Source organism: Colias eurytheme, chromosome 19, assembly GCF_061535395.1.
Source record: "Colias eurytheme isolate Ceu_HAF_F1 chromosome 19, ilColEury1 Martin Lab GWU primary, whole genome shotgun sequence".
Classification (NCBI taxonomy): Eukaryota; Metazoa; Arthropoda; class Insecta; order Lepidoptera; family Pieridae; genus Colias; species Colias eurytheme.
In genome coordinates this window covers 576,615-591,904 of record NC_142998.1, presented here as the reverse complement: position 1 = coordinate 591,904, position 15,290 = coordinate 576,615, and the positions used below count along the sequence as shown (strand labels likewise).

The 15,290-nt window shown below is 31.6% G+C and overlaps 2 protein-coding genes across 5 annotated transcripts in view; one reads left to right on the top strand and one right to left on the bottom strand.

Moving 5' to 3' along the window:
- Snx27 (sorting nexin 27) overlaps positions 1-8,085 on the bottom strand; it is a 28,595-nt gene extending 20,510 nt beyond the window's left edge. The window contains exons 1-6 of one of the 2 annotated variants that reach the window (XM_090113225.1): positions 7,770-8,085; positions 3,098-3,200; positions 2,420-2,693; positions 2,024-2,121; positions 1,425-1,671; positions 532-695 (exon numbers count right to left, since the gene is read on the bottom strand). In XM_090113225.1, coding sequence (XP_089969351.1) covers positions 532-695; positions 1,425-1,671; positions 2,024-2,121; positions 2,420-2,693; positions 3,098-3,200; positions 7,770-8,038 — 1,155 coding nt within the window. In that variant the 5' untranslated portion in view covers positions 8,039-8,085. Of the gene's footprint in view, positions 1-531; positions 696-1,424; positions 1,672-2,023; positions 2,122-2,419; positions 2,694-3,097; positions 3,201-4,798; positions 5,150-7,769 lie in introns of those variants that run through there. The other variant, XM_090113227.1, reaches the window with a different exon arrangement.
- Positions 8,086-9,275: 1,190 nt separating this feature from the next.
- Positions 9,276-15,290, top strand: part of ClpX (Caseinolytic protease chaperone subunit) — a 36,573-nt gene continuing 30,558 nt past the window's right edge. For 2 of the 3 annotated variants that reach the window (XM_090113393.1, XM_090113395.1), the window contains exon 1: positions 9,276-9,745. In XM_090113393.1, coding sequence (XP_089969519.1) covers positions 9,673-9,745 — 73 coding nt within the window. In that variant the 5' untranslated portion in view covers positions 9,276-9,672. The remainder of the gene's footprint in view (positions 9,746-15,290) is intronic. The other variant, XM_090113394.1, reaches the window with a different exon arrangement.

Sequence of the window (15,290 nt, the reverse complement as noted above, 5' to 3'; positions counted from 1 at the left end):
TGTGTACACGACATTTTATACTGAGCGAGAGTGTGCATGTCGCTTAAGTAGGAGGCAACGGTGAAGCATCCAAATACTACATGTTATCATTATTTAATAAAATAAATAAAAAATTATTAGCCAAATGCGTTTGGAATTAAAAATTTACCAACACAAAGATAATGAAGTAAATACATCCAAATAAATTGGGGTGGGGACTACAGCACAACTTGAAAAAAATAGAACTACCCGAAAAAAAAAATTTCTCATTTTTACCCCAGTATCTATTTCCATATTAATTCCTATGAATGTAAAGAATACATTTGTTTTTTCTGTGCTATTTATTATCTGTTGTGTGTTATGACGTGTGTGTTTGACATTTAAAAGTGACATTGAGGCTCTGTATTCTCTGTATTTTCTGATTTCTCTTATTGTCAACTTTTTTTATGGATTAAAGGCTTTAAATGTTGTTTTTTTATTACAACGAAAAAACGCAACTGTCTTTAATTCATTTCCCAATATTATTATCATTATATGAATATTAAACATTACCTGCCAGAATATAAACTCCGCTGCCTTCGGGTCGTCCTCTATAACCGAGAGCTCAGTGTGCGGGTTGAACAGCCACTTGCGGAGCGCGAGGCAGCTCGACGACGCGGTCGAGTAGTTCTGTATGTACAGCGAGTGGGGGCACTCGTTCGGTTGTAGTTTGCGTTCTGGAATTGCATATGTTATAGACAATTTAATTGTGGATCAACCAAGTCCCTTAAAGTTAATCTTACTTATAAATAAATCTACTATATAAAAATAAGTCGGGTTTTCCTTCCTGACGCTATAACTCCAGAACGCACGAACCGATTTCCACGGTTTTGCATTCGTTGGAAAGGTCTCGGGCTCCGTGAGGTTTATCGCAAAGAAAAGGTATCTCTGGTGGCGAAACGGAGTTCGCCCGGTTTGCTAGTAAATTATAAATAAATAAATAACTTACTAAAGATCATCCTAAATGTCATTTTACAGTTTCTGCTGATTTTGTGGCACATAAGTTGCATAGCTATAAAATAATAACCTAGATAAAGCCAATTTTTGGAAAAACAGCTTTTTATCAAAATTTTAGGTCAGCCTGTGCTGTATTTTAGGTCAGCCTGTGATGTATATTTCTGGCTCCCAAAGTTCACACAATGCAACCCTTGAATGTAGCTCACTAAATTAACACCATAACAATATGAACTTGTTATTTATCACTTAATTAATTTTAAATCCATGAATATTACCAAATATGCAAAAAAATACGATATAAAAAATCTCACCAAAATTATATTCCACGATTTCGAACAAGTAGAAGTACTTCTCCACACTACTAGAAACCAAGAGTCTTTCACAGACGGCATTCAACAAAATATCCACGTTAGCCAACTTTACCCAACCCAATAAAAAAGAAAACTCACCAAAATTATATTCCACGATTTCAAACAAGTAAAAGTACTTCTGCACACTACTGGACAGACCAATCTTCTCACAAACGGCTCTGTACACATCGTCGGCATTAGTCGACTTTAGCACGGACACTGTGACCACAGCTTTATCTGGTAATAACACCTTGAGGTCTACCGGTGAGGGGTTAGAGGAATCGTCCGAATCCGTGAGGAATTCTTGTACTGCGTCCGATTCTGCTATCACGCGAACTGCGCATACCTGAAAGTTTAAAAGGTGGTAGTGTAAGACATTTTGGGGTCCAAAATCGATTATCCAGTTCCAAATAAATAAATTAAGGAGATAAATAGTCAATTTCACAGGTAAGCTAAACAGAACATAAGCAGAAATTGCGAATCGGCCTATAAAGTAAAGTCGTGAACTCTAAGGAAATAATATCGGCTTTTTATTGCGTTCTTTATTTCATTGGCAAAATTTAGTAGCCCAACATTTTTATAGCCATAGGTTTATTAGGCTATCTATTTTTGTCAATTTATCAGTATAAAATGTTTTACCGGTGAAGTTTCTCGCCACATATGGAATTTATTAATAGTATATTATTATTTTTTTATACCTTTTCTAAATACTGTTCTAAACCCCTTCTTCTCGCGTCTAACTGTTGTTCGCTGAGTGTGAATGGCCATTTCCCGGGCAGTTTTGGGAAATTGAAACCTGAAATATGTGAAATGCACTCATAAAATAATCTCTTCGATATTTTTTTTATGAAACCTTCTTAAACAATTAAATAAATGATTAAGTCCTACTGATAAATCTTTAAATGTTCGAAAAAATATATTCTGGCCACTATAATTACAATTAATACGACGATACTGCCTCACAAACCATCATAAACAAAAAATATGTATATCTTAAAAACAACCACACTGTAACTAGATTCAGAATCACGTTTTCAACTATCAGGGAATAAGATCTTCTGCTCTATATATAGCACCATCACCCTAATCCTTACCAAGAAACTCCTTCCTCAATACTTGATGTAGCGCCGCAAACTCCCTATACCGGCGACTACAGAGATGTCTCCCTGCCATATGGACATTGAAGGCCACATACGACCTGCCCGTATTCCGCTCCATTACCACCCTGTAGTCCGGTATGGACACTGGTAAGGATCTCTTGTCTGTATAGTCGTAACGTTGGTACACTGTCGCGCGTGAGTTGGCAGCGCCGCCGATAACGCCTATCGGCGCTGAGCCGTCGTCGCATGGCTCTAGACGCTCGGCCTCCTGATGACAATATCGTATTTTGAGACCTGGTGATCGTACTGGTATTGGTTTTGTATTTTAGCTGCTTAGCAGCATGATTCAGACTGGAAATGTATGTTCTAAAACCTAAAGTGGATGTCCTCTAATTGGTTACAACGTTTTTTTTTTACTTTTAGTGTACTGATGGTGCAAAGCAAGAACTTATGAATGTTTCAGGTTTCGAAGGACCAAGAGCACAAAAATGTTGGATAACGATACTAATGTTTGTTTTTTTTTGTAGAACAATTTATTTATTATCAAACTGCATTATTTAACGTAACTATATGATTCTGGATACCTATACTGAGAGCTGAAAATTTGCAATTCTTCTAATGACTATACCAGTAATTTAAGTGGCACTCACAATAAGGAGTATTATTTCATACCTTTTGTGTAACAGAAATGACAGTGAGCGTCAAACAGTCACCACCGGACTTGATGAGATCGACAACTTGTTTGTGTGTTGCACCTTCTACATTCACGCCATTGCTGTAAAGAAAAATTCATTATTTATTAAAAATATTAAAATTAATTGAAAATATTAAAACTGGGCTAATTCACTTTGTAGGAAGCTTAAGATATTAAATTTAAATTTAATACTTGTAAGGCTTAACATAAAAATTTTAATCAAGATTGCTTTTTATATACTTCCAAAATAAAATACTGTATGTAAACATAATATTGTAATTACATAGTATAAGATTACTCATAAAATTATTCTTCATCAAAAAATATGTCCTCTGTCATATAAATAGATATAATATATTTTATAAAATAGACAAAGATAAAGCACATCTAATTCCGGACATGCCACAATCACATCCTTCGACCTTAAGCTTATCTTATGTAATCCTGTTCTAAATAAATGGATAACACAATTCTATTGTATGCGGGATATTTATAGCTGTTTATCTAACGGCGTCATAATTACATTTATTGTGTACGATATTCTAATGCTTTATACTATTTTAGTTGGTATAAAAGAATAATACACTTTAGGTGTAATAATTTGAAAGAAAAATTTATGTTGAGAAAAGTTAGGCAGTTCAAGACCGAATCAAATATTCATTGTTATAATAATATTCCTACTAGTTACTTTTATAACTCCAAACCATTAAAGACTGAATTTTAAAACTATGGAGTAGATAGAATGATCCTGAAGAAAAAAAAAATGTGTGCGTGTACAAGTGTACACGTTAGAAGTGAAACTTCTTTATGACCTTATTTTTCCATAAATAATTTACTATATGCAACTTTACAGAAATACGTCGAATCACGCGTGGTAGGGATAAGAAAAAGATGGCGCGTAACGGAAAAATGTCACGCGTAACGAAAAAATGTTACATTACATTTTTTTCCAACCCCGATAAAGAAGTTTCACTTCAACAAGATTTTTTTTTTCAAGCAACAATGCTGTTTTTGTTCACGGGATTTATATTTTAACTCTATGTAGATGATATCATAATTCATACCATTCACGTAATTACTTTTTTCAGTAACAAAACTGTTTATGAATGATCGTAAATTTTTCTTAGTTTATACTTTATATAATACTCAGAAAATCGCTGTATCACAAAATTGTCTCGCCTCCTACATTTAGTAGCTTGTCTGTGAGAAAATCTGTACAATTCAGATGTCGTATCTGTTAATTCCCATGTAATTACAGCCAATCACACATCTGTTTCATGATATTTAAATACTTTAGAATTTTTATGAAACAAAGCATAAGTACCTATATTCATAACCAGACAAACTGTAGTAGTAAGTATCTATGATCATGATCGAAAATAATTTATATTCCATTGTGTTGCTATTCTTCAATTCTTACTTATTATTGTGTATGTTTGTTAAAGATAATAATGGCCTACTTAATCAACAAACAAAATGCAACCACACGCAAATTATCTTCCGTATACATTCTATGTAAATACATATTTTTAATAGATAAAAATCCTCATCAAACGTTGCATAGTTTTATAGCCTACATACATACATACAGTCAGACATGGGAAGCAATTTTGCTGCATACTATGTAGTGATTTGAATCATATATTTTTATTAATAAAATTATTGTATGATATACACACCTCACTAACGCTACAGTTTGCCCCGGCCCTTCCAGATCATATATTTCAAAGCCCGTGTTATCACAATAATAGAAACAGTAACGAAAATCGCCTCTCCCACCTCTTTGGAGAGACATCTTGATTCATTACCACACAATCAATTTAAAACTACGCAATTTATTAATTATTAATAATAACACATGATTAGAATGCACACACACTCAGATCACTGACACTAATAACTATGAGAATATCAACATTATATAAAATTACAAAAACTAATTAAAATCAAAAAGCACGCCAAATTTTCAACACACTAAATTCCTTTATATCCACACAGGTCGTTCCAACAGGACTCGACAATCAATGAAATATTTAAACAAAACAAATTCAACAAATGAGTGAACTTTATTACGTTCACCCACTCATACAAAATATCATTAAGAACAACGAAATTGACATAAGATAAACATGTGTTAATATGACGAAATAATTATAAACTATTGCAATATATTTGTCTAATAACTTGGTAATTATCAGGGATGTTTCTGTAAATGAAATCGTAATAGAAACATTGACATTCTTATAAGATTCTAATATGATTTTTCTGTAAAAGTCTATGATCCCTGGTCAACTCAAAACAATATAAAACGGATATTATTGTCTAGGCAGAATTGGTGCATAGAGATCAAATATAATCATAATTCTTCTACCTTAAAGTGTTATTTTTTTGTAACTACATACTCATAATAATGATAATGAACTTTAAATTGATTGCAATTTCATTGCATCAAGTCAGTAGAAACAGCCATTTATTATAAAAAATGTTCAGAATGATAATATTAATCACTACATAGTATAAAACAAAGTCGCTTTCTCTGTCCCTGTCCCTTTGTATGCTTAAATCTTCAAAACTACGCAACGGATTTTGATGCGGTTTTTTTAATAGATAGAGTGATTCAAGAGGAAGGTTTTAGTATATAACTTATTAGGTTTTAGATAAAGCGGGCGAAGCCGCGGGCGGAAAGCTATATATTATGGTAAATTTACAACGATATATAGTTATTATGGTAAATTTACAACTCAATGTGTTTCTATAATTATTAAACAATTCATATGTTCATGTGAAATTACAGAACAAATAATATACTTATGTTACCATTTACCTTATGTTCAACTGTCCATATTTAGCCATACAATGTAACATATTGATTTTAACTCTTTGCATGGTTTTGCAAATGCACAGTCCATAACACGAGTCTACAATTTCTAGCACTGATAACAAATTAAATAGGTTACTAGATCATTAATAGCGCTAGATTAAATATCTAATGCGTATATAAGTGCATAAGGTCAATAAGTTCTAAATATTTACTAGACAACTATATATGTCTCGCTTCACGTTCTTTGTGGGAATTGTTGATTTGTTTTGTTCTAGTAATTATTATGCAATATTGTTTTTAAATTGTTTTTTCAACATTCAATTTTTTGTCTATAATAGAAAAACCCAAACAGAACCGTAGACTGTTTAATCCATCAGGCCCCGGAATCACAGACACAATAGAAAATCTATTGTGTCGTGGCCCGATCGGGGCGCTCGGTGGTCAATGGGTTAAATTCTTTCACTAGTAGGAAATAACATTATTCCTGCATGGAAAATTGACGAGAGGCACTAAAGATGTGTACTTCATCTTAAAAAAAAAATATAGAACTGAGATTGAGACAAAGATTTTTTTACTCAACTCTTGGTGTGTACATGAATTTTCTGTGCTCTACCAGTCAAATATTTTAATCTACTCTGATAATGACTTATTTTAAAAAGATTTAATCTATATCAAACACAATTAAATAATGAATCAGATAGAATTACAACATTTAGGTCATGGTATAATGTGAGTAGGTGTTGGATATCAATGTAATATGATGATGTGTAATATTTTTATATTATGTACTTTAAAAGTAGGCATGACTAGATATTCTTAAAAGAACATAAGTATTTTATAATAATATTTATATATTAAATATAATCTATACTAATATTATTCCATCAGTCCTCGGAATCACAGACACAATAGAAAATCTATTGTGTCGCGCCCCGATCGGGCCTTACGGTGGTCAATGGGTTATAAAGAGGAAAGGTTTGTATGTATACAGTATGTATGGTTTTCTAGCATAAACTACTGCACCGATTTTGATGAAATTTGGCACAGATAATTTTTAGACCCTGAGAAAGAACATAGGCTACCTTTTATTGCGAAATATGTACCACGGGCGTTTTATAATATATTTTAGAAGATTAATTAACCTATGAGTTTTTCTATTTTACTTTATGTAAGTAAATAATTATAGTCATGTCCAATTTTCAAAACAATTTTTTGTTTTCAAAACATAAAATTAAACAATTGTTTTTTATAAGTATTAATTGCATACCATACATATTATGTAAGCTATTAAATAATAAATAAGTCTAAAATAAATAACAATGAAAAAAAAAAACAGTTGCAATAAAGCAAAAAATATGATCTATTCCGGTAATCATGTAACAGAATTGTATAACATTAACAAGTTTATGTAACATACAGTGTCTAAATAATTTTTTTGGTTTTATTACATTAATTTTTAACCTGAGCAACCAGTAATTGGTTTGTTTATCTCTTTAAAAAATATAGACAGGAGGTGGTCAATCAAATATTGTTTAGCCACACAAACTTTCGATTAAATTAATAATTCTAAATAAATAGTTTGAAGAATAATAATTGGATTAATTTTAGAAGATGTTTCACACATATGAATGCTTCCAAAACCAGCCTAAAAGAACTGGTTTATGATTCATTACTTGTCTAGACAGCATTCGAGTTTTATAATAATAATATTATTGTATTCTGTATCATGCTACGCCCGGCAGGGCGACAGCAAAGCAAACAAGTGGTAAACTCTAAAAAAATTACCATACTGACTAAAACGATTGAAAATCTTATCGGAAGGTACTTACACTTCTAGTATCCTGTCTCCTTTCCTTATCCCAGCTTGTTCCGCTGCTCCCTGCTCGAGAACAGCGCTGACGTGCTGCAAAGGAGCATAAAGTTCACCATTGATCGACCTCAACTGCCCACCCTCAGACACTTGACCGCGGACATTAAAACCAAAACCTGTCTCTGTTTTGTAAATAGTAACGCGACGGGGGCCATTGCTTGGCGTTAAATTCTTATTATTTCGTTCAGGCCTAACAATACTGTTATTATCAGTTTCTGTCTCGGCCATTTTGGACAACTGATTGCACAGACTGCATGAGATAACCTCCTCTTTTTCACAGATAAAAAATCACAGTTTACTATAACCGTGTTTTCCAATTACAGCACTAGAGCGCATTATGCGGCATAATGCTTAACGTTGAATGATCTAACTACAGCAACGCTTCGCGTGGCTTCGCACAATCGAGCACTCTTAAAAGTAATGCGCGTAAATTGATGTGTGCAATCGATTTATCGTTAGTAATTATTAATATTAATTGTTGGAAAAAACTTTAAAGCTTTCGTTTCATTGTAATTTTTTCGAAATAATCAAAGTTAATTCAAATTGTGTTAAAAAATTAATATAAGTATGGATGAAGGTACAAACATAGAAAAAAATGTTAATGAAATAATCAAAATCCAAATTACTTAAAATAACCGTAAATATTTTTCAACCAATTATTATGTATAGTGTATACCACTTTATTTACACATTATTGAGGTTATTGCCTCTATGAATATTTTTTTTTCAACACTGAACTTATCGCAACCTGCTGGTGCGTTTCTCGTTCCAATAGATTTGGTAAAAAATACAGAATGGAACCTATCAGGGAACATAGGTATTTTGCTTTTAAAGGTTTGAAATAAAATTTAATACCAAGCAATAATTTTAAGCTTCAAATTGAAGGTAATGCACATTAAAATAATGGACCGAATTAAACTCGTATTTAAAAATGTCTAAGGTCATAGGTATTTTTTATAACTAATCACTAGATACCTAAATATATGGAATTATGTACTTCAAACAAATTAGGGCGATAATTTAAATCATGGAGCATGGTGCAAGCTGTATAATGAAATAATGCAAATATAGATAGGTCTTTTTATTGTTATAAACATCTTCAACTCTCATCAAAATAGTTTTGAACAAAACAGTATAACTTAAATGGAAAATACAATGATAAAATAATTTTAAGTTTTAGTTTTAGTTCATCCAAAGAGTTCATCGTTGTTTCTATCACAGTTTCTTTGGGATATCTTTTATTTTACACATCTTTAAAAAAAGTAATATTTTTTTTCAATCCACTTATTACAAAAAAAAAGAAAAATAATTAATTAGTTCCATCATGAGTAATAAAATTATAAAACTATACAAAGTAAAAAGTTTTTTCAGTTTTAATTATAATGTTATAGAATGTTTCTAAATAAAAACGCACCCGGCGTGGTAAAACAGTAATTTAGTTCCAATATAACTACTAGATGGCATATTAATCGCACTACCGAAACAACGTGGTAGGTACTGGTTGAAGAAAAATTTCACACATCAAAATCAGCTGTGAATATCAGTATGGCCGCTCATCTAGCAAAAAAATAAAATTGAATTTTTATTTTATTTTATTTTCAAAACTTACGCAAAAAATAGGAAAGTACAGCAAAAGTGTTTGCATTTTAGTTGTGTTTTATTTAACTAGTGTCGGTGTTGATGTTGACTAAAAGTGTTGCGTCATGACAGAATAGCCTCTCACTGACAAACAAATACAATAAAAAATTGTAACCACGGATTACGGCAAACTTGTAGCATTTCCATTACATTCGTGTTTCGTTTTGGCTTGTTTAACGCGGGCTGATGTGAATCGTGCACGTAGAATTTGAAAACGCAAGATCATGACTAGCATTCGTCTAAGTTTCATTTCTGTGGGCAGAATCGCGGTGAGGAGAAATTCGCAGTTGACATCGGGTGAGTTGATTCAAGTTTTTATATTCTAAATTGGCTGTTTTCCAACAAAGTACGTCGCAATTTCGATACTCGTGTAAATGATGTTTGATAATAATACGTCATGCATAAAACGCGTATTTGCCATTTCGCTTACGATGTTCGATAAATATTCAATGTTTTAGATGATAGTTAGCTATCCCAGCGGTGTCGAGGTTCCATCAGAAGGTCAATAGCATTTAAATTGTATAACATGACATTGAAATGTAAGGTTTTTGAATAAATGGACATGAAATGATGTAAGATTCGTCAAAATAAAATGAATGTTGTTAATTATCACATTTTCATATCGTAAACATCAGGATTACTGGTAGCTTGTTGTAAACAACAACTTGGAACGCTTCGTGTGGATATGTAATGAATTATGCAGTAAAAATACAGGATGTTCTGGTGGAACCAATTAGTGATTCCAAAATTAGTAACTGTCAAATTTGTTATGCACCAATTCTTATTAGACTATTAATTGGTTGTACGAAACAATGCATTAGTGCTAATGAAGTTATGTTCCTTTTTAGAAATTGCAAATATATCTAACCAGTTTACATTTGAAAACTAGTTAAATTAGTACCAATTTCTTTTAAATATGTAATACATACTTACCTTATTTTTTAAATAACCTTATATACACTATCCATTCAGTCTCAGATTGAATTATATACAATCAAGGTTTTAAATGAAAGCGGCTTTGTTATTGTTGCCAAAAATATAAAAATATACACATTAACCATTTAGTCTCAGATTGATAATAAGTACAATCAAGGTTTTAAATGAAGGCGGCTTCGTTATTGTTGTCAAAATTATGCTATGTCCTAACTCAGGTCTTAACCTCTCAACCACCGAGCGGCCAGATCCGACTGCGACACAATAGATTTTCTATTGTGTCTGTGATTCCGGGGCCTGATGGATTAAACTATATTTCTTAAACTTAATCAGTTCAATGATTAGTGTGGAAAAGATACGGGTTGACAGAATTACTTTTGTATTTATAAAGACAGACAGTTATTTTCTCATTTTTCATATTTGTAGAGTTTTTGGTCAAAGGTCTCCAAATTAAAAGCCTTTTTTCTTTATACTTTTAATTCTTTTCCCAAAAATATGACTTTATCAAGGAAGGTTATAGGCTATATAATATTGTCACCCTAAGATCAACAGGAGCGGAGCAATGCGGGTGAAACCGCGGGGCACAGCTAGTTTGATACAAAATATAATATTATGTTCCTCCTATATTATTAAAAAAATTTATTTTTACATAGATCCTAGTTTGATTATTGTTTTTTTGTTGTTCAACTGCGATGGGCACTGCCTTTCAGTGAAACAATTAAAACTTCATTAAAATAATTTCAGACTTTCTTGAATTATAACTGTATCAATAACAATTGAATTTAAAAACCCAAGAAAGGTAGTTTCCTATTTAATATGCCTCTAAATAATAAATAAATAAAAGTTCATATATTTTAACTTATATGGCAAAACATTAAGGTGATTAATATTTAATTCAGTTTACCGTCAACTAAATAGTTATACTCCCTATTTTTTTCAAGTCGGGTTATTAATTCTGCACATAGCAATAAGCAAATAATTGTTGTTCTAATCTGAATTTATTCAGGTCAAATAATAATCAGGTTCGTTAAACTTATTGTTTAATTTTCAGTGCAGGTCAAAACTCTACTAATTGTTTGTGATAATAGTTTTTATGAACTTTCTTTTTATCTATTATAAATATTGGCTTATCTTTACTTCTTTATTTGTGTTATTCAAGTTGTTTCTACATTCAAGCATTTTAATTCTTACAAGAATATGTCATTGACTGGAGACTCATTAAATTCGGAAAGCAGTATCTATGAAGAAGAACCGGCAAGAAACTCCATAGTTGCTCTTTTAATTTAAAATCATGTCAATGTTACAATTGCACGCCTCATAAGCGAAGCGTTGAGGTGGGTACTACTGTCACTTCGCGCAAAACATCTGATTTTTCAAACTTAAAATGTCTTTATGTATCATACATTGCACTTGTAAGATAATACATACACACACATATTAAAAAAAAAAAACACTATTTTTAACGTTCATGATATTTTTGATATCATTTTTGTTATTTAAACTAGTTAAAAAACAGTTTAAAAAAGTTCTGTCTTGGACGTCCGTGTGTCTGTATGTGCGGATCCTTTTTCTTGTTAACACGATAGCGACCGAAATACTTAACTAATCGAGTCTTTTTTTTTCTCTTACGCTTGAGTATGCTCAGGAATAGAACCCTTTCATTTTTCAGGGTCTGATTCGATGTGGTTTAATTGTTATTAAATAAACAAAAATAATAATTAATAAATATTTATTAAAAAAAAATTATGAGGCGTGCACTTTTGGATTTTCCAAATTATTTACTTTGCAAACGTAAAAATGTTGTATAAAATATGGTGATATCTTTCATAATATTATTACATATTAAAACATAAACAACATCTACAAAACCGGCTTGGATCCAGTTTTGCTATAAATATCATAAAGCATCTATGAGGATAGTTCTTTTTGTTTTTTTATATACAGTGGTGGACGTTTAATTAGAAACAGGTAACACGATGAAGTAGTCATCAAGTTTACTTAACATTTGTGTATAGAAGTATTAGAGATTAAGCATTATTTCATATGTAACAGAACACCCGTTTATCTAGTTGTATAATAAATTGCTTAATTTTAATCAAACGTTAGCTTAAATTAATAAAATCAAACAACTTTAGGTGAAGTCTGATTTCCGCGTATTTTCAGTCTGGACAACAAATTAGAAACAGCATGTTTCGAGTGTTCTAAAGTCAAAACCTATTAAAATGCCGTCAATATTTTTTTCATCTATAAATATTTGCACCGTTTTTTAAACATTCTATCTAAAAGTTTCTGAAAATTAATTTACTTTGCAGCAAAAATGGGTAAACGTAAGATTCGTGACCCATCAACAAGAAAAATAATTTTAAGTTTACATTTTGACAAAAACTGGAGTTACAGGAAAATTGCAAATCACTTAGAGTGTTCGATAAAAAGATATTCAATGTTACAGTCTATTTCAATAAGCATGGTAGTTCTGATCAAGTGTCTAGAAAAGCTGGACTATGAAAAATCACTGCTCGCGAGGATAGGCAAATGATTCTTTTGGCAAAAATGGATCCATTTAAAAGCTCAAATTCTATTATAAAATTAGTTTTTTCCGAAGATGAACCACGCCATGTGTCGATGAGATCGGTTTTCGGGTGGTAAGTCGAGGCAAAATTGTTTGTGAGAGACGCCAGGAAAGTACAGCTTCTTATTAGGCAGGGAACGACGATTTGCATTTACTAAGAAATATTGTTTGAGAACAGTCCGCCAGTGAAAAAGTTTTATTTTGGGACGAAACAAATTAATTTAATCAATTCTGATGGCAAAAGATACGCGCGTCGTCCAGTTAACCATACCTTAGATAATAAATTAAAAACAGTTAAGCAAGGCGGAGGAAACATTATAGTATGGGGTTGTTTTTAGATTGTTATAATCTTTATAGACAACAATGGCTTTACAACGTCGTGGCTCAGATTGTAAGAGATTTTCACACGTTTGCAAAAACATATTTCCTAATAGAATTGGAACCTTTAAATGGATCTATCTTTGCGAAAAGAATAATTTACCTATCCTCGCGAGCAGTAGTTTTTCATGGTCAAGCTTTTCTAGGCACTTAATCAGAAGTACCATGCTCTTTGAAATAAACTATAGCATTGAATATCTTTTTATCTAACACTCTAAATGATTTGCAATTTTCCTGTAACTCCAGTTTTTGTCAAAATGTAAACTTAAAATTATTTTTCTTGTTGATGGGTCACGAATCTTACTTTTACCCATTTTTGCTGCAAAGTAAATTAATTTTCAGAAACTTTTAGATAGAATGTTTAAAAAACGGTGCAAATATTTATAGATGAAAAAAATATTGACGGCATTTTAATAGGTTTTGACTTTAGACCACTCGAAACATGCTGTTTCTAATTTGTTGTCCAGACTGAAAATACGCGGAAATCAGACTTCACCTAAAGTTGTTTGATTTTATTAATTTAAGCTAACGTTTGATTAAAATTAAGCAATTTGTTATAAAACTAGATAAACGGGTGTTCTATTCCATATGAAATAATGCTTAATCTCTAATACTTTAATACACAAATGTTTAATAAACTTGATGACTACTTCATCGTGTTACCTGTTTCTAATTAAACGTCCACCACTGTATATATAGTAACACAACATTCAATTTATTAAAATAACTACACTCAAGAAATAAATGCCAATTAAATTAATAATTATGTAAATGTATTATGTAATTAAACAATAATTATTATTGTGTTCTAGCTGACACATTCAACTTCGTTTATCGTCAAAATGAAATTAAAAAAATTCCCTTTTTGCAACATTTTTCATTTGCGCTAATAACCACTTGTAATACAGGTGATGTTACAGGTGCTTTCCTGGTCTTTCAGTAACATATACACTCTTTTTTTGAAGACCTCAACTGTGTCATTAACCATTCGCTTTGCCTTTACTTCCTTAATAAATAAATGGTCTTCACAAATAATTGTTTTACTCAAACCAGATGTTCCTGATATTAACTTAAACAAACGAACTAGCCTTGGCTTTACAATATTAGTATAGAAAATACTACTTTTCTCTATCTATACTAGAGCATACTGCATAGTGTCTAGTGCCTCTCGAAAATTTGCTGCCATGACCGAAATACGTTAATATGTCATGATCACAATATGATAAGCGGCGAAGTTAACCGTGCTGTACGCGTGAACTCAACATAATGTTCCGAAATAGTAATGTAAATAATAACAATCAAGATAAAACGCAGTTTAGTAGCAATACGTTAAAGATCACTTATTTATAGGTGGCCATACAAGTTTTGGGATATTGATACTTGATATTACATGCGTGTATGTCCTTTTGTTGTCCTTTTTGAGCTATCTGTAAGTATTTGACCCCATTGTAGATGTCGAAAGAGTAATTGACGTTAATAAGATATTCTACATTAGCCGAACATCTTATAAACAACAATCAACAACAAGAAATAATAATTTTATTACTAGAATATTGACATATTCGTGAGTGTTGAAACAACGAATTACTTACGAGACGATCCGCTCCGTATTGATATATGTATTATAGAATTCAACTTTCATATAATAAATACTAACGTAACGGCACCGGTTTCCGACTAGCCTCCTCTATCCGACCATTTTGATTTTTATTTGATAAAACGTTTAAAATACGCGCGACATTCGTGAAACTGAAGGCTTTCGATCCAATCACTTATCGTACGTCATCTGTCCAAAATTGGGTTTCAAATTTTAACCGACATTTCGTCAATCCAAGAAAAGCTAGGCGAGGGTGTAGTTTGTATTGGATTGAATGCGAAAAAAACATAAAACGGTGAAAATAAACATTTGGATTTTTACGCTAAATACTCTGGTAAGTTTGTGGTTAATTTACTTTAAACGTT